This window comes from Ictidomys tridecemlineatus, chromosome 5 (assembly GCF_052094955.1).
Source record: "Ictidomys tridecemlineatus isolate mIctTri1 chromosome 5, mIctTri1.hap1, whole genome shotgun sequence".
NCBI lineage: Eukaryota > Metazoa > Chordata > Mammalia > Rodentia > Sciuridae > Ictidomys > Ictidomys tridecemlineatus.
In genome coordinates this window covers 149,187,155-149,205,711 of record NC_135481.1, presented here as the reverse complement: position 1 = coordinate 149,205,711, position 18,557 = coordinate 149,187,155, and the positions used below count along the sequence as shown (strand labels likewise).

The 18,557-nt window shown below is 40.0% G+C and overlaps 1 protein-coding gene across 1 annotated transcript; it reads left to right on the top strand.

Moving 5' to 3' along the window:
- The first annotated feature begins 7,123 nt into the window (after window positions 1-7,123).
- Selenos (selenoprotein S) lies at window positions 7,124-17,709 on the top strand. The gene is made up of 6 exons (XM_005320079.4): window positions 7,124-7,281; window positions 7,883-8,017; window positions 10,030-10,136; window positions 14,402-14,491; window positions 14,687-14,765; window positions 17,090-17,709. Exons 1-6 carry the CDS (start codon window positions 7,206-7,208, stop codon window positions 17,167-17,169), a joined length of 567 nt encoding a protein of 188 aa, XP_005320136.1. The 5' UTR covers window positions 7,124-7,205; the 3' UTR covers window positions 17,170-17,709.
- The last annotated feature ends 848 nt before the right edge of the window (window positions 17,710-18,557 follow it).

The following is an 18,557-nucleotide window of genomic DNA, read 5'->3' as shown; positions in this document are numbered from 1 at the left end:
TTTGTTTATTTGGTGTTTCAAAGTTTGGATTACATGGTTTCTATGGTGGGTATAAACTCAAGGACAGATAAATGCTTAGGATAAAGAAGAAAGGTAAGAGCTGGGATTGTGGCTCAGTAGTAGAGTGCTTGCCTGGCACGTGCACGGCCCTGGGTTTGATCCTTAGCACCATATAAAAATAAAAAAGGTATTGTGTCCAACTAAACTGAAAAAATATTTTAAAAAAGGAAAAAAAGGACTAGGTTGTGGCTTAGGGGTAAAGCATCTCAGGGGTTGATTCCCAACAATAAAAGTAAGTGGATTTTTCTAATTTCAAGATTATCTTATTGTAGTGTTTGTATTAGATTAAAGGCCCTGATTTTTGCGGTTCTAAAAATTATTAACTTAGGAAACATTTGTGAACATAATTAACATAATTTAAAGCCCACCTTGGGGGTCTGTAATAATGTCAGTTAAAAGTAGAGATATATAGCTCATTGGTAAAGCACTTTCCTAGAATGCACAAGACCCTGGGTTCAGTCCTCAGTATTGCATGCAAAAAAAAAAAAAAAAAGCAATGAGACCTCACAGTTCACATTTTTGTGATTTTATTTATTTCGTGTGTGTGTGTGTGTGTGTGTGTGTGTGTGTGTGTGTATGGGGTGCTGGAACCCAGGGCCTTGTGCATATGTGAAGCAAATACTCTACCAACTGAGCTATATCCCCAACCTGACACTGTTGATTTATTGCTCCCTCTTATCTCCTTTATCTACCACACCCTTAATCCTATCTAGACCTTTGTCACTTTATCAGTAGCTATTGCCACAATCATGCCTCTTTCTTAAACCACCCAAAACTTAAGGTTTTGTTTTTTTTTTTGTTTTTTTTTTTTAAAGAGGAAAAAATGAGTTCACAGCTGGCTCTGTATTTCATTGTAGATCTATGGATTAACTAGGGTAGCTTTTCAAGTCTCTGTCTCTCCTTAGACAAGCCAGATAACCTAGCAATGCCTCAAGAAGTAAACTTTAAAGGCTTCCTGAAGCTGACACTCAGAGCTGATGATGCACATTTATGCCCACTTGACGTTAATCAATGTAAACCACCTGGCCAGATACAAAGTCAAAAGAGGGAGAAACTCCTTCCATGTGAAGGTCCTGACATGGATATTGTAATTGTTTAAAATGTGTGTTATTTTCATGAATTGGTGCCATATTTTATTTTATATTACAAGGTCCTCAGTGGAAAGGATTCTCACTTTTTATTTGCCAGCTAACTTTTTACTACAAGAGCCAGATTGTTGGTAAATGGTTTGTTTCACTAGGAAAATTAATTCCATTTTATTTTTTTTAAGAGAAGAGAATTTTAATATTTATTTTTTGGTTTTCGGCGGACACAACAAACCTAGGGCCAAAAAATAAATCAGATCTGAATTCAAAAGTATGGACCAAAAAATAAATCAGATCTGAATTCAAAAGTAGAGGCCCTTGTGGTCCAGTAGCATTTGGCATTAATTAATACACTGAAATATAAGAAAAGTGGATTCATTAAGGGAATTAGAAATTCGAATATAAATAACTTACACCACAAGGTAATATGCAATAAGAACCTAATGAAGAATTGCTAGGTTTTGGGGAATATATTAGTTGAGCTTGGGCTTACAGAAGAAATAGTTGTTCTTTTAACAACTGACCATTTTTCTGGTGATGGAAGTGATACAAAATCAAATACCAGAAGGGCAAAACAAATACTCTGTATGACAATAGAAGACTGCCCTAAATGTGATTTTTATTTTGCAAACCTAAATAATATTTATAACAAATATGACAGAAAAGTCAATAAGAAATTCGGACAAAGGTTTTGAAAAAGTTATTCACAAAACAAGAAATAAGAATAATAGATTTTTTTAAAAAAAGAGAGTGAGAAAGGGGAGAGAGAGAGAGAATTTTAATATTTATTTTTTTAGTTCTCGGCGGACACAACATCTTTGTTGGTATGTGGTGCTGAGGATCGAACCCGGGTCGCACGCATGCCAGGCGAGCGCGCTACCGCTCCAGCCCCAATAACAGATATTTTTAAAGATGTTCTGTAATGCCAGATTCATGGGACCCCTATAGACCTCCAGGAGCTGAATCCGATGCAATCACACAAGAGTCTTTATTGCAAGCTGGAGCCTGGACTCACAACCGTTTCCGAAGCATCGGTCCCAGGGAGTAAGTCCTGGTCCTTTGTTCAGTGAGATTTTCTAGGTTTGGGGGGATACTCTATGCATCACAGCATCACACAGCAAATCATTCCACAACACGGAAAAATCAAACAACAACTCTTAACATTGATTAGCACTTTCACTGGCGGGAACAAGTTGGGTAGGGGTGATTGGTTAGTACCAGAGGGGGATTCTTTTGAACTGATTAATCCGTAAGGGGTGTATGTGCTAAACTACATAGTTTCCTAACATGTTATCAATCACTGAGACTACTGGGGGGTCATCTGGCATCCAGGTATTTTCCCTGTCTCATGATGATTGGTGGTTGCTAGGGGGTTGCTATGGATCCTTACCTAGCCTGACTGAGTCAGGGACACCTGGTGCTGCAGATCTCTTCCATTATTTGCAGACAAACAACTCAGCAGGGTGGCTATGTGCCTAGGAACATTCTGTGGGTTTTTCCAATGACAAGGGTCACGCCCCTCCCTCCCGACAGGCTTTGAGGTAGAAGCTGGTTTCTCAAAAATGGAGTCACATCAACAGCAGTTCAACAGCACATACAATCAGGGAAGGAACCAACAATGAAATATTTTTTTAATTTTTGTTTTTTTGTAGTTGTAGATAGACAGAATGCCTTTATTTTATTTGTTTAATTTTATGGGGTGCTGAGGATGGAAGCCAGTGCCTCATACATGCTAGGCAAGCACTCTGCTGCTAAGCTACAGCCCCAGCACAACAATGAAATATTGTTCATGTCAGATGTGCTAGGATAAAAGAGACTGAAAAGCTCATAATCAAAGGTTTATACACACAGGGTTTATCCAGATATTTTCTCTGTTCTTCATAGTGTCATTCAACATGGCTTATTCTGTCTCTCACCACCCCCTTTCCCATGCACAAAAATCTATTGTTCTGTAGTAATATTTTTTGATCACGAAGTTTTATGTGTTTTGGTTGTTTTTTTTTTTCATGTTTCTTTCATGGGCTGTTAGCAATTTGACAATATATTCTATATTCTTTGACCTATGAATTCTGGGAATTTATATCTAGATGTGAAATAGTATATATACGCAAGATGGTTCTTGCATATCCTTGTAAATATTAGTGAAAAACTGGGTAAAGTTCTAGGAATAAAGAATATGTTAAAGAGAATATGGCAGACAGATATACACATATGTCACACACACATATATTTATCATGTAAAGAACTATGCAGTAATTAGTAGCCATTTGTGTTAGCAAGCTTGAGTATTTGTAACCAATACACCTGACAAAAACAGCTTAGATGTGAAAGTTTATTTTTGCTCACAGTTTAATCAGTTCAGTTCACAGTCAGCTGACAGCATTGCTCTGGGCCAGGGGTAAAGCAGAACATCATGGCAGAAGGGAGTGGCAGAGGAAAGCTGCTCAGCTCAGGACAGCCAGGAAGCAAAGAGCAGAGTCTTACTTTTTAAAGAGAAAAACTAATGTTACAATTTATCCCATATTGATGATTACAGCAACAAGACAGGGTGGATGAACACATCAAATTCTTTCCCTGATTTAACTAGGTGAAGGTTGACTTAATTTATTGCTGGAGGGTGAAAGTTGGTAACAACAAATCTTTGCATTTTTGTATCTTCCTCCATGGCTACTGTGAGCATCTTGAGTCCTGAACTACACTGTGAGCTCTGAAATGATGTGAACTGCAACATTCTTGAAGCTTTCAAATTTTAATCTGACATCTCTTGTTAAAAGCAAAGGCAGGGAGCCTTCTTTTAAATGCTATCTTAACTGTTAAGTACTATATAAAAATAAACTCTGCTCCCAAGCATTGATTGAAACTGTTTCTACTGTGATCTCTTTTCTAAGCACAAGTATCCTGAGAGAAAGGAGAGACTCCACAAATTGCTGCCATGACCCCAGGGCAGTTTACCCAATGTCCTGACAAAGAGGCCGAATAACTTCATTCTTACCCATTTGTCACTATGCACAAGTTTTTTGTTTTGTTTTGTTTGGCTGTTTTTGTTTTTGGGGCCTGGGGATTGAACACAGGGGAATTTTTCTACTGAACTACAACCCTAACCTTTTTTATTATGGGATAGGTCTCCCTTAAATTGCTTAGAGCCTTGCTAAGTCACTGAGGTTGGCCTCGAACTTGGGATCCTCTTGTTTCAGCCTTCAGAGTTATAAGACAGGTGGGTACCAACAAGCCTAGCAAGGGGTTTATTTTGTTGTGTTGTGGTGCTTGGGACTGAAAGGCCTGTGCTAGATAAGAGTTCTCTACCACTCAGTTATATCCCCCCAGCTCTAAGGTACATTAATCTTGGACCAAGTATTGATCTAATTATGGTTATAATCCCAAGAAATCATTCAGTTTTAACACATTGAGTTCCTGTAAGATGCCAAAACAAGTGGGAAATCATTGTAAAGCAGAGTAATGGTTCATCATTTAAATGAGAGAAAAACGGGGGCTGGGGATGTGGCTCAAGCGGTAGCGTGCTCGCCTGGCATGCGTGCGACCCGGGTTCGATCCTCAGCACCACATACCAACAAAGATGTTGTGTCCGCCGAGAACTAAAAAATATTAAAAATTCTCTCTCTCTCTCTCTCTCTCTCTTTCCTCTCTCATTCTCTCTTTAAAAAAAATAAATAAATGAGAGAAAAACATCAGGAAGAAGAAAATATGGACTGGGTTGTAGCTCAGTGTAGAGCACTTGCCTGGTATGCATAAGGCATTGGTTTGATCCCCAACACAGTTTGAAAATTTAAAAAGAAGATAGAAATGAAACTCCTTTCTAAACTCATCAAATTGGTGCCTATTTTCACAGCTTCAATTGACAATGTTCACATTTCTCAATTTTCTGGTTTGAGGAATACATTTTCAAGGTGGTTATCAAGGTGAAGAAGGGGTTTCAGGGTTTTTCTCTACTAGCCCCAGGAACTTCAGTCCTTCAATAAGCATCTCTATTAGCTTTTCACTACTATAATAAAAATACCTGAGGAAGGCTTACTTTATAAAGAAGTTTTCTTAGCTAAGTTTGGAGGATAAAAGTCCCAATAGCATGGTATGTGTTCTTGCAGGGGCTTCTCTTGGTTGCATCACGTCATGGTGAAGTACATGTGTAACTGTGTGCGTGGTCTTTCTCCCACTCTTTAGGGTTCCACCCTAAGGCCCTAATTTAATTAATAACTTCCCAAGGGCCCCACCTCTAAACACCACAGTCAGATTAAGTTTTCCCCCTTTTAATTCCACTAACAAGCCTTTAGAGGATTAAACTGCATGGATTTGGGAGAACAAACTGTATTCAAACTATAGTATCTTGCATGGTTGTGCATGCCTGTAATTCGAGTGGGTGGGAGGCTGAGGCAGGAGGATCACAGGTTTAAAGCCAGCCTCAGCAACTTAGAGGGTCTATAAGTAACTTAGTGAAATCCTTTTTCAAAATAAAAAATAAAAAGGGCTGGGGATGTGGCTCAGTGGTTAAGTGCCCTTAAATTCAATCCCTCCTACCAAAAACAAAACAAAACAAAAACCCCCAAACCACAGCAATCTTCTCCTTTACCGATTCTGAATATACTGCTAGGAGCACTTGGTGAGTTTAAGAACTTCTTGGCAAACTAAAGGAAGAAGCATTGCTGGTCTTCCAGCTTGATGATGATGTAAGCCTTCCCACACCACTCCTGGTCAAGGCAGCAGTGTGACATTCCGACATTATCATTGTTACCTAACTCTAATCTTATATTGCCTAGGTGACCTAGTTGAATTTCTACACTCCGCCCCGCCCCCAACCCTGATTATCTTTGAGGAAGGGATGCCTGAAGGCCAGCAGTTCCTTTTCAGGTGAGCCAGCTGAAACTTGGATGCACCTAAAATGACTGCCAGAGTGATTGCCAGACAATATCTAACTTCATTTTCATCCCATCTCCATGCTAAATGACACCCCATGACAGTTGCCACAAGGAAGAACCATAAAAAGAAGAGACACCAGAATTGAGAGAAAACCTCCACCCAAAGAATATATGAATAGTCTTTCCCTTTATTAACCTAGACTTCCCCCCTCATTTCTTTACATATAACTATAATTTACCAATCCTCCAGGATTGAGAATTATTTACAAGTCCATTTTCCCACCCCTACTATTCTTGGCCAGGAAGAAAAGTCTCCTTAGCTGCTCAATCAGCGCTGTTATCTTGTTATTGGGTCCACAATTCCGAAAAGGAAGCAATACCCAATTTGGGGTAAAAATCTGCCAATAGCAACCACTGACTTTTTTTTTTTTTTTTTTCACTTTGTCGTATTTCTAATTCTCGTTCGTTCTTTTGATACACAGCTAGGTTAAGTGCACGTCTTCAAAACCCAAAGGTCAAATTCCAAGCAGGGTAGTTATAATCGCCAAAGAGATGGTGACATTTGAGTAGTTGGAGGGGGTGGAGGAAGGCTTTGCCGGCAGAGGGAACAGCCAGGACACTATTATAAATAAGTGATAATATACTGTGACACACAGTAACCATGAACAAGTGTTGGTGCCACTGCTATGGTAATTCTTCCAAGAGGTTTTGATTCTGAAAACTTTTGGGATCAGTGAGACTTTCTTGGCCTTAAAGTAGGAGAAAGAAGCTGCTGTTATTTCGTGTTTACAGCTTTGCGGGACGGATGTCGCCAAAAGGTTGAGCTCTGTTGCCTAAAGGCAAGAGTGTGGGCGCAATCCCTATCCCTGGGCGGACCCTAACCTTCTTGACTCAGTGTCCAATCAGTATAAAAGTACAAATTCCATAAGAAATCAGAATAGAAGTCTGATTTCCTCCCTCACTGAGGACACTACTAAGATTAAACCTCCCTGCTGGCTCCGGGTGTGTCCAGCCGATTTTCACCCCGCCTCTCGGAGACACCTACTCTGCGATTGGCCAAGCGTCATGACGGGTCGAGACGCGATTGGTAGACACCACTGCCACGTCGAGGCGCGCCACGTGTACGTAAGGACCGGCCGGAAGTACCCGGATAGAGGCGACGCGGCAGGGCTGGGCAGCGGTGGTGGCGGCGATGGAGCGGGAAGGGGAACAGCTGTCCGCGCGGCCGGCCCTAGAGACTGAGGGGCTGCGCTTCCTGCACGTCACAGGTGAGTTGCCGCGGGCTGTGGTGAAGTGGGGCGCGAGTATCACCTCTTCGGCGCGCCGCCATGTTCGGTGGGTGGTCCCCTGCTCTGAGCTCAGGGCCGGGGCCCAGAGGCCTGACTCGCAGTCGGGCGTTAACCTCGCATGCAGGCCCTGGGCTGCGGCCTGGATCTCGCGCGGATGCCTTCTCTAGAGCCGCCCATCTTTGGGTGGCGCCCGCGGGTCTTGTTTGCTGTAGTCCTGTACTGCAGTCCTTTCTGTCACTCGACCCTTAACGTTTCTTTCTAGACGCCCCCTTCCCCCACCTTCTCCCGTACACACACCCCGTGCTGTCACTCCTTTATGTGTGATTTTGTAGTTCTGAAAGACCTTTGCCATCTCGGGACGGATAAGCTCCTCCTCAACCTTCAGAACCCACTGCTGTGCCCTCCACCGGCCATACTCCCTAGATGGTTGAGCCGTCTCCCTTAATTGTTGCGCTTCTTGCTTTTTTTGTAAGAGGGCGTTTTTTCAGCTAAACCGAGAAGGTTTTTAGGGCAGGAGCCAATTTGTCTTTATTGAGATTTATGGAAGTGTCATTTTTAGTGTCTTATTTTTTCTTTTCAGTGGGCTCCCTGCTGGCCACCTATGGCTGGTACATCCTATTCAGCTGCATCCTTCTCTACGTGGTCTTTCAGAAGCTCTCCGCCAGACTAAGGGCCTTGAGGCAGAGACAGCTGGATCAAGCTGAGGCGGCTGTGGGTTAGTGTCTGATATAACCAAAAGGAAGACAGTGGCTTGAAACGAAGACAGTGGCTTGACGCCTGCTTTTTGTACTATTATTTAAAAGTCCGTTTTTAAGAGTAACAATACATATGCTTCTTTATGTATGGGAAGGGGTACTTTGCCTTCGAAGTTGATTTTGGTGTATATGTAATTCTGTTTTTGATTCAGAGATTATTTTTTAGTGTCAATTTTCAAACTGTCTTAAACTTTGACAGTAGAAATGAAGATAATCTGGATTTTTTTTTTTTTTTTTGCAAGGGGGGAGTGGTGACACTGGGGGATTGAAACCAGGGTATCAAACATGCTAGATAAGCACTCTGTATACTTCTTTTTTTTTTTTTTAGTTGTAGTTGGACACAATACCTTTATTTTATTTTTTTATATGTGGTGCCTAGGATTGAACCCAGGGCCTCCCATGTGCTAGGTGAGCGCTCTACCACTAAGCCACAACCCTAACCCAACACACTGTCTACTTCTAAGCTACATCCCAGACCTGTTTCAGAGATCTTAATGAGATTGGAAAATTCAACCTGTCTGCCTCATGGTGTATAGTGTGCTCAGTGCTTATCTTATTAAATGATTATTAATTTTAGGAAGGATTAAAATGAAAACAGTTTCTTGGTACATATGGATCTGTCCACTGAGTTTTATCACAAGAACCTTTGTGAGTGATCACAAACAGCCTTAGCTCTTCATAGATAATTCATCATGATTTTTCACTAAATTCTCAGATCTGATTTTTAATTGCATTAGTTGTATAAAAAAATTCCATCTCAAAGTAATCTTTTCACTGGTTAAAGGCTACACTGGCATGTAGTCTTAGCTACTCAGGAGACTGAGGCAGGAGGGTTGCTTGAGCCCAAGTGTTTGGGGCCAGCCTTGGCTACATGTCAACACCCCAGTTCCAGAGCAAACAAATATCTTCATGCATCTGAGTCACTACAGTACTGAGTTAGGATGGAAAGCTTTATTTTACTGGCACTTATTAATATTCTTAAGGCTAGTTGGGAGGATTTTTCTTTTCTGTAGAAATGAGGATAAAATTCCTATGAATCTTTACCTTTTTCTGATATAGGTGTGGGCTAATTAAGTGACTGGTAAAGATTCAGAAAACTGGCTGTGCTTGGTCTCTCACACCTGGAAATCCCAGTGACTTTGGGACACTGAGGCAAAAAGATTGCAGGTTTGAGGCTAGTATCAGCAACTTAACAAAACCCTCATTAAAAAAATAGAAAGGACTGAGGATGTGGCTCAGGGTAAAGTACCTGTGGGTTCAGTCCCTAGTACCAAAAATAAGGGTAGGAGGGAAGATTCAGAAAACTTTAACTTTTGGAGTTCTGGTCAACCTAAAGATAAGGTGTGAGTGAGATATTCAATTTATATAATGAAATCTCACTGTGAATCTCACACTACTCATATTTCATTCACAGGCCCACTGTATACCAGACTTTCTGAATTAACACTTTTGTAGGGAATACAGATATTTGCATTTATTTTTTGAAAGAGCCAAGTGAGACCCTAACTCAAAACAAACACAAAGCAGTACTGTGGTTGAGGTAGAAAGCTGTTTTAGGAAACAAAGCTTACTGTGTTGCCCAGGCTGGTTTTGAACTGAACTTAAGGGATCCTCCCACCTCAAATCTCCCAAGTGCAGAGATTTGTTTCTGATAATGTGGACATTTAGGGCTGAAAAACTATGGCTAAGGCATTGTCACCTGTTCCCTTAAGCAGTCAGATAAATGTGCAGAAGTGGGTAGGATTACTCACAAAAAAATTTTTTTGTTGTGTTGAGCTGGGGATATAGCTCAGTTGGTAGAGTGCTTGCCTGGCATGCACAAGGCCCTGGGTTCTGATCCCTAGCACCACCCAAAAAAAAGAAAAAAAATGTTGTTGTCTAACATTGTACATCTATACTTATAGACACTGAGAAGTTTCTATTTTATATTGTATAAGATGTCTTATCTCTCATTTTTTTCCTGATATTTTAGAACCTGATGTTGTTGTTAAACGACAAGAGGCTTTAGTGGCTGCTCGTTTAAGAATGCAAGAAGAACTGAATGCACAAGTTGAAAAGCATAAGGAAAAACTAAGACAGGTATAAACTGGTTTTATTTAGTAAATTTTTTTTAGTATTATTATTTGCTGTTCTGGAGATTAAATCCAGGGTCTGGAGCTTGTCAAGTGAGTGCTCTACCTCTGAGCTGAATCTAATCTGAATGGCTTTACTTTGAAAATGTAGTCTTAAAAAATGGTGTGAAGCTTAGTGGGTAAGAGTGACTTTATGTATATGTTCTTATTTGTAAATTGTTAGAACAGGGTCCTGTCCTGTGAAATTCAACAGATGTTTTAAGGCCTACCATGTAAATATTGGCAATATGAGAAAATAATTCTGTTGTTAGGGAAGGATAAATGTAATGCAAAGTACAGCACTTAAGAGGGACAGACTGGAGGCAGATGTGTGTATAAGTACCTGTGCCTGTTGGGATTAGTAGGAGCAGAAGGGCTTCCACTTAGCTTTGTATTGGTCAGCATGCATTTTCATTCTGTTAAGCGGGAAATGCTCATGTGTCTAGCTCTTGAGTCACAGACACACAGAAGACACTTTTAGCTTTGTTTTAAGCTGTGTTGCACATGAGGTAGCATAAGGGAAGGGCACTCTTCAGTGAATTGAAGGAGAATGAGGGGAAGGCAGCTGAGAGGCCCAGCCAACAGTGATGCTAATAAGAGATGGAAAACAGCGGTAGGGGCTGGGGCTCAGGGGCTCAGCGGTGGAGCACATGCCTGGCACGTGTGAGGCGCTGAGCTTGCTCCTCAGCATCACATAAAAATAAATAAATAAAATAAAGATTATTATGTCCAACTACTACTTAAAAAAAAAATTGAGAGAGAGATGGAAAACAGGAGATGGAGTTTTGAAAGTTTTTTTTTTTTTTTGTACCAGAGAACTCAGGGGTGCTTTACCAATAGCTATATCCCCATCCCCTTTTTTTTTTTTTTTTTTTTTGGAAGAGGGTCTCATTAAATTTCTAAGGCTGGCTTTGAACTTGTGATCCTCCTGCCTCAGCTTTCTGACTGCTGGAATTTCTGGCTTGTGCCACCACACCCGTGTTTTAAAAGATTTTTAAGGCATGGGATTTGGTTGAAAGAGAAGGTGGAAGGTGAGGTGGGGAGGAAGAACTGAGGATTGCCTTCAGCAGTCAGGTGGAATGCAGTGGTATGATCACCCACCAGCTTTGTCCTCATCTGTGCCACTAAAATGACCTTTGCCATCTAATTTTAGTCCAGAAGTTTCTGGGCCTCCTTATCCCCTCAAAATGATGCCTCTGCCAGCAACTTTTAAGGTTGTATTTTTGGTCTTGCTTGCATCTATCCCTTGTTCCAGAGACAGGTGTCTTTCTGCAGTCACTGACAGCTGTTCTTATTTCTGCATGGTCATCTCCTTGTGGTTTGTCTGCCTCGCTTGGCTGGGACCACCTCCATACACCCCCCTTCTTGATCACTCTGTCCCAACAGCCTTTTGTGTTTTTGTGTGTGTGGTGCTGGGGATTGAAGCCAGGGCCTTGTGCATGTGAGGCAAGCACTCTACCCACTGATCTATATCCCCAGCCCTCCAACAGCCTTTTCTTTTCATTTTTTCCCCTGTACTGGGAATTGAACCCAGGGCCTTGCTCATGTTAGGCAAGTACTCTGTACTGAACTATATTCCCAGCCTTATATTGAGACAGGGTCTCACTAAGTTTCTTAGGCTGGCATTGAACACTCTGCCCTTCTAACTCAGTCTCTTGATAAGATGCAATTATAGACAATCCCCTCTGTGCCCAGCTCCAACAGCCTTTTTTAGTGTCCATGACAGTTGATCAGCTACCTTCCTTTTAGTTGTCAACCTAAAGTGTACATTATTTACTTAACTTTTTTAATTAGAAAAAGTTGTGGGGCTGGGTTTTATCCTCAGCACCACATAAAAATAAACAAATAAAACAACAACAATAACAAAAAAAGTTGAAATGTAAAAATCTGTACCATGGAAACTAAATTTTTATATTTCCCCACTCCCTCATTTTGCACTGCACAAGCATCCCATACAATGTTAAGTTTCTGGGACATTTTTTTTCCAGAAATATTTGATCTATATATAAACACATGTATGGGCTGGGATTGTGGCTCAGTGGTAGAGTGCTTGCTTAGCACAGGCGGGACCCAGGTTCGATCCTCAGCACCCCATAAAAATAAAGACATTGTGTTGTGTCCATCTACACCTAAAAAATAAATATTAAAAAAAAATAAAAAATAAACATATGTATTTTTTATTTTTTTTGGTACTGGGGATTAAACTCAAGGGCACTCAACCACTGAGTCACGTCCCCAGCCCTATTTTGTATTTTACTTAGAGACAAGATCTTACTGAGTTGCTTAGCAGCTCATTTTTGCTAAGGTTGGCTTTGAACTTGTGATCTTCCTGTGTCAACCTCCTGAGCTATTGGGATTACAAGCATGTGCCACCACACTCTGCAATGGGCTCCTTTTTATAGAAATGGAAGCATGTCATTTTGAGCACTCCCTCCTCCCCAGTTTATAACCATTAATTCTGTCTGTATGTGTATTATCCTGAGAATGGAATTTAGGGCTCTGCATATACTAGGCAAATACCCTATCACTGAGCTATACCCCCAGCTCAAACCATTAATTATTATTGTTTTGTTTCTGAGAGCTGTATAATAAGTCGTATTTCTTCTGTGCACCAGAATTCAATGATTTCAAGGTCTTTTTTTTTTTTTAGAGAGAGAGAGAATTTTAATATTTATTTATTTTTTTGGCAGACACAACATCTTTGTTTGTATGTGGTACTGAGGATCGAACCCCGGCCACACGAATGCCAGGCGAGCGTGCTACCGCTTGAGCCACATCCCCAGCCCCAATTTCAGGGTCTTAGTTTGAGTATTGTAACAGTTTTATCATTCAGTTTGCTAATATAACTGAAAAATATTTTTCCCCTTTGGAATCAAGGATTGAACCTAAGGGTGCTTGACTACTGATTCACATCTCCGAGCCATTTATCTATCTATCTATATTTTTATTTAAATTTTGAGATAGGGTCTTACTGGGTTGCTTATACTGTTGCGAAATTGCTGAGTCTGGCTTTGAAGCTTTGCTTTTCCTGCCTAAATCTTCTGAGCTGATAAGAATACAAGGCATGCACCACCATACATGGCTGAAAAAATCTTTTAAAAGACAACTTTAGAATTGTAATGAAAGCCTCCTAAAATTGCAAGAGGGACAAAAAGTCTGTCCGTGTTCAAGTGTCTAAATTCTATGGCATATGTAATTCTGATTGGATCTGTGCCTCATGGTTACTATGAGTTTTTCTTGTGTATAATGTCAGAATTTGTCTGCTATGGTTTCATTTAGATGTTCTCAATTACTCAGTGAAGTATTAAAGAACTTTCACATTTAGAGGTGATTGGTTTCCTGACCTTTTTTACTTGAGGACAGTGGAAGTATGATGTAATAAATGTTCAGGTGTAGCAGTGATAAATCTTGTATTCTATGAAGAAACTTGCTGGGTGCCTGCTTTTTAAGACATCTGTTCACAAATCCTTGTGACACCAGTTATGTAGAACCAGAATGAATTACAGTTCTGTCTGGATTCCATTGGAAATGAGAAATTTTAAGTACTGTTGGTATACATGTCAGTTGTAGTTCTTGGTTGCTGGAAGAGATGGTATTTGTTAAGGAAAAGAGAACAGAGGCAAAGGTCTTTCCTATGATCCTCACAGCCTCAGGCAGAGGGTTTTAGTGACTTCCCTGGGCAGCACAGCCAGATGACAGCCAGGTAATGACAAAAGGAGGCTTGCTTCCCACCTTTTCCAAGTCAAAGTAGTTCCATATTCTAAAAATGTCCTATTAAGTGCAAGTTCCGGAAGACCTCAGTCATTGCTGTTTTTTCCCATGACATATTGCTTTTTTTTTAATAGTGTAAAAAGCAACCAAGCATAGTGGCATATACTTATAATTTCAACAGCTCAGGATATTGAGGAAGGAGGATCACAAGTTCAAAGCCAGCCTCAGCAACTTAATGAGGCCCTAAGCAACTTAGCAAGACCATGTCTCAAAGTAAAAAAGGACTGGAGATATGGATCAGTGGTTGAGTGTTCCTGGGTTCAATCCCTGCTACCAAAAAAAAAAGGTACAGAAAAGCAAGAGTTAAACTCACACAACTAGATCACAACAGCTTTTTTAACTGAAGAAAATAATGGGTACCGGTTTGTTTTGAAAAACATTTAAATTAATAATTATGAAAATAAGCATTTTCTTTGAAAGGGTGGCACTATGAGTACCTTCTTATGTGATTCTCTTTCTCAGCTTGAAGAAGAGAAAAGGAGACAGAAGATTGAAATGTGGGACAACATGCAGGAAGGCAAGAGTTACAAAAGAAATGCGAGAAACCCTCAGGTAACTATAGATTGGCTTGCCATTTTCTAATAGATAAAGATTTGTTAAGTAGAATGTTAAATTTTTTTCTTTGTGATTCTGGGGATTGAACCCAAGGTCTTATGTATGCTAGCCAAGCACTCTACCATTGAGCTACAGCCCCAGCCCCAAGTAGAAAGTTTTAAATAATTCTTAAGCTTGTGTGTGTTCAAATAGGAGGAAGAGAGTCCTGGACCTTCTACTTCATCTGTCATCCCAAAACGGAAATCTGACAAAAAGCCTTTGCGGGGAGGTGGTAAGCACAATGTCAAACATTTATTTTTCAACACTTACAGGATGTACTTAACCTTTTAAAAGTAGATTCTATTTCTTTTGTCTCAGTGTCCATAAAATTGACACTAATTTCTAAGCTTAGGGTTATGAGGATTAAATAAAGGAAACAGAAAATGCCACATAGGTCCTAAGTAATTAGAATTATGCCTGGGATCAGTATTCTCACTTGATCCCACTGCAGCTCTATAAGAAAACAGGTAAGCAGGATGGGGAACATTCTGCCCTCCTGGCAAATGATTGTCAAGGGATTAAAACATAGTGGTTAAGTCTTGGTTTTCCTTATTTCTCATAAGTAACTTTTTCTCAAAAAAATGTGAACAGATGTTTGTTCAGAGCTTTTTTTCTGTGTGAAGAAAACTGGGACACTCTGGGTAATACCATAGCAGTCTGTCTTATTGTGTCTTAGAGAAACTTCAGATATACTTAGGAAAATGGAACTCATACCAAAATGGAAATCATTAGTCTTCTGTGATTCCGGCTAGGAGTTCCCAGTTAATTCTGAGCAAGAATAAAGATATGAGAACACCATGTAGGCACAAGTTCTAGGTTAAAGACATCCATGGGGAAAGAAGTACACAACAGGGGCCTGCTTGGCATCTTTGAGGACCAGGGAGGAGACAAGGATGTGGACTCTAGGCAGCATGGCAACAAACTTTGCAAAAGGCTGCCTTCTGATTCCCTCTGTGTCAGGAACCCAAAGCCAACTTGCTGGAATGGTGCAGCTGAGTAGAAAATGCTATTTTATAACTTTCCATTGCTGGAAGCCTTAAAAAAAAAAATATATATATATATATATATATATATGTATGTATATGTATATATGTATATATTTGTTATAGATGGGCACGATACCTTTATTTGTTTTTTTTGGTTTTTTTTTTTTATGTGATACTGAGAATCAAACTCAGTTCCTCATATGTGCTAGGCAAGTGCTCTACCACTGAGTCACATCTCCAGAGCTCCTAGTGGTGATATTTAGGAGAAGGATAGGAATTGTAGAAAATGTAATACATGACATGCTTGTGTACATGGCCCATTTTGGTGTCCAGCATTCCTGAATCTAGGGCCTTTGCCCAGCCTGGTTTTACAAAGAAGGAAATAGGCACAGGGATTTATTGCCCAAAGATTCCACAGTAAGTAAGGAACAAAGCCAGCTCATTCATTGTTTGGTTAGCTCTGGGACCTGAGCACTCAACCCAGTCATCAGTTGATTGCTGATTTTGGGAAGCTAGTGGGGGAGGAAGAGAGGGAGAAATGATGTAGGCAACCCAGTTCTGACTCATAGACGTTCCATTATAGAACTTCTGCCAAGTTCTAACTGGCAAATTTCATTATGTATGTATGTATGTATCTATCTAATCTATCTATCTATTATCTGTCTATCTATTTGTGGTACTAGGAAGTGAACCCAGGAGTGCCACCAAAAAGCTATATCTCAGCCCTTATTTTTATTTTGAATTTGAAGCAGGGCCTCACTAAGTTGCTGAGGCTGGCCTTAAACTTGCAGTCCAACTTCCTGAGCCTCCCAAGTATCTGAGATTAGAGGCTCATTCCACCATTCTGGCTTAAATTTATTGTCTTTTATTCATTTATTTTTTTATTTAATGGGCTAAGGATTTGAACCCAGTGCCTCACACGTGCTAGACAAATGCTACCACTGAGCTACAACCCCAGCCTTTTAAATTTATTTTCTATAGCTTGAACTGCTCTTGAATATATACTTTTTATTAAGCACTACAGTTGAAGCCTTCGGACAATTCATATACTCAAAGTCAGGCTATCCTAAAGGATGGGGTTGTTTTGGTTTTTTTTTTTTTTTTTGGCCCATATGTTTTTGGGAGTTAAGATAAAGACTGAATGCTTCTTTTTTCCCTTGCAAAAAGTCAATTCAAATTGCAATCACAGTGTAGAACATTTTTTTAATATGGTAGTTAAAAGTTTTTGTTTTTGTTTGGTACTGGGGATTGAACTCAGGGGTACTCAACCACTGAGCCACATCCCCAGCCTTACTTTGTATTTTATTTAGAGACAGGGTCTCACTGAGTTGCTTAGTGCCTTGTCATTGCTGAGGCTGGCTTTGAATTCTCAATCCTTCTGAATCAGCCTCCAGAGCCGCTGGGATTATAGGCATGTTCCACTGTGCCCAGCTTGGTTAAAAGTTTTTTGAAAATATCCATGAGAATACAATTTATACCTTTGCATGTGAGGCTTACATTTGTATTTTTGATATAAAGTAATCCCAGATTTTCAGCCATCTAGTGTTCTGCATCTGTTCTCTCATTCCAGGTTATAATCCTTTGACTGGAGAAGGAGGTGGAACCTGTTCCTGGAGACCTGGACGCAGAGGCCCATCATCTGGTGGATGAAACTAAGATTCTTGTTAGTGTCACTTTTGACATTAGCAAGATAATCCCTTAGCCCTTGATTCGATTGCCTTACGCACACTTTTCACAGTGACTAGCCCAGGGGAGGTGTGGTTTATTTCTTTTCTTAACTATACCTGCGTGTTTAAGGGTTTTAGTCAGCATGGGATGTAGACATTGCCAGTAGGTAATGCTCCACTGAAAGTCAGTCATTGCAATTGTTGATTTCATGATTCATTACATTACTAGCTGGTAGATAGAAGGCCTCTAGCTAAATAGCAATCTTGGTAAAAGAGGCCTAGCAATGATCTTTTATGTTGGAAGTCCTTCCTAATTAAGGACAGTCTCTGTGACAGGTTGCGTTGAATGATGTCTTCCTTATAAATGGTGAGCCCACCAGTGAGGATTACTGATGCAGATGGTTGATGGGGTTTGTTTCTGTATATTTATTTTTATGTACAGAACTTTGTAAAAAATGAAATTGTAAATATTTAAAACAAAGAATGACATTTTTAGCATATTTATTAAATTTACGGAAATTTCTTTATGCGCTTGAATTTGTCCATTAGACATTAAGCAGCTTTTTAACATTCAGACTCCAAATGTTTGTACTTAACTTCTTCACTTACTGTTTCTTACCAGAAATGAGAATCACAAATGGGAGACAGCTACAGCAGTTTTGAAAGTTGTCAGATTCTATTGAGCTCATCTACAATATCAGGATCTTGTGGTTTATTTACTGAATTAATAGGATGAAGAAACATCTTGATTCAAGATAACTTGTAGGCTGACCAGGTTCCTAAGAGCCCTATGAGTCATTCCCAATTTGCCATGACTTATTGATTATGTTCTTTTTTAATTTAAAAAAAAATTTTTTTACTGTTTTAGTTGCAGATGGACAAAGTACTCCATTTCATTTATTTATTTTTATGTGGTACTGAGGATTGAACCCAGTACCTCATACGTGTGAGGCAAGCACTCTGCCACTGAGCCACAATCCCAGCTCTTGACTATGTTCTGTGAGAGCCCTTATCAGGAATTTTCTAAAAGAACCAGATAGTTGTAAATAATTTAGACTTCACTGACTACATAGGGTCTCCATTACATAGTTATTGGGTTTTATGGTTGTTTCTTTCTTTCTTTCTTTCTTTTTTTTTTTTAATATTCATAGCTCATGGACTAGATTTGGTCTACATGCTATAGGTTATGGACCACCCCTACTGTAGAGGTTATCATGAGAAGGAACAAAATTAAACTTTAGGCCTGGGTGTGGTGGTGCATGCTTATAATCCCTATGAATCTGGAAGCCAAGGCAGGAGGATTGTAAGTTCAAGGTCAGCTTCAGTAACTTAGCAAGACCTTATCTCTAAGAAAGGACTGGGGGATATATA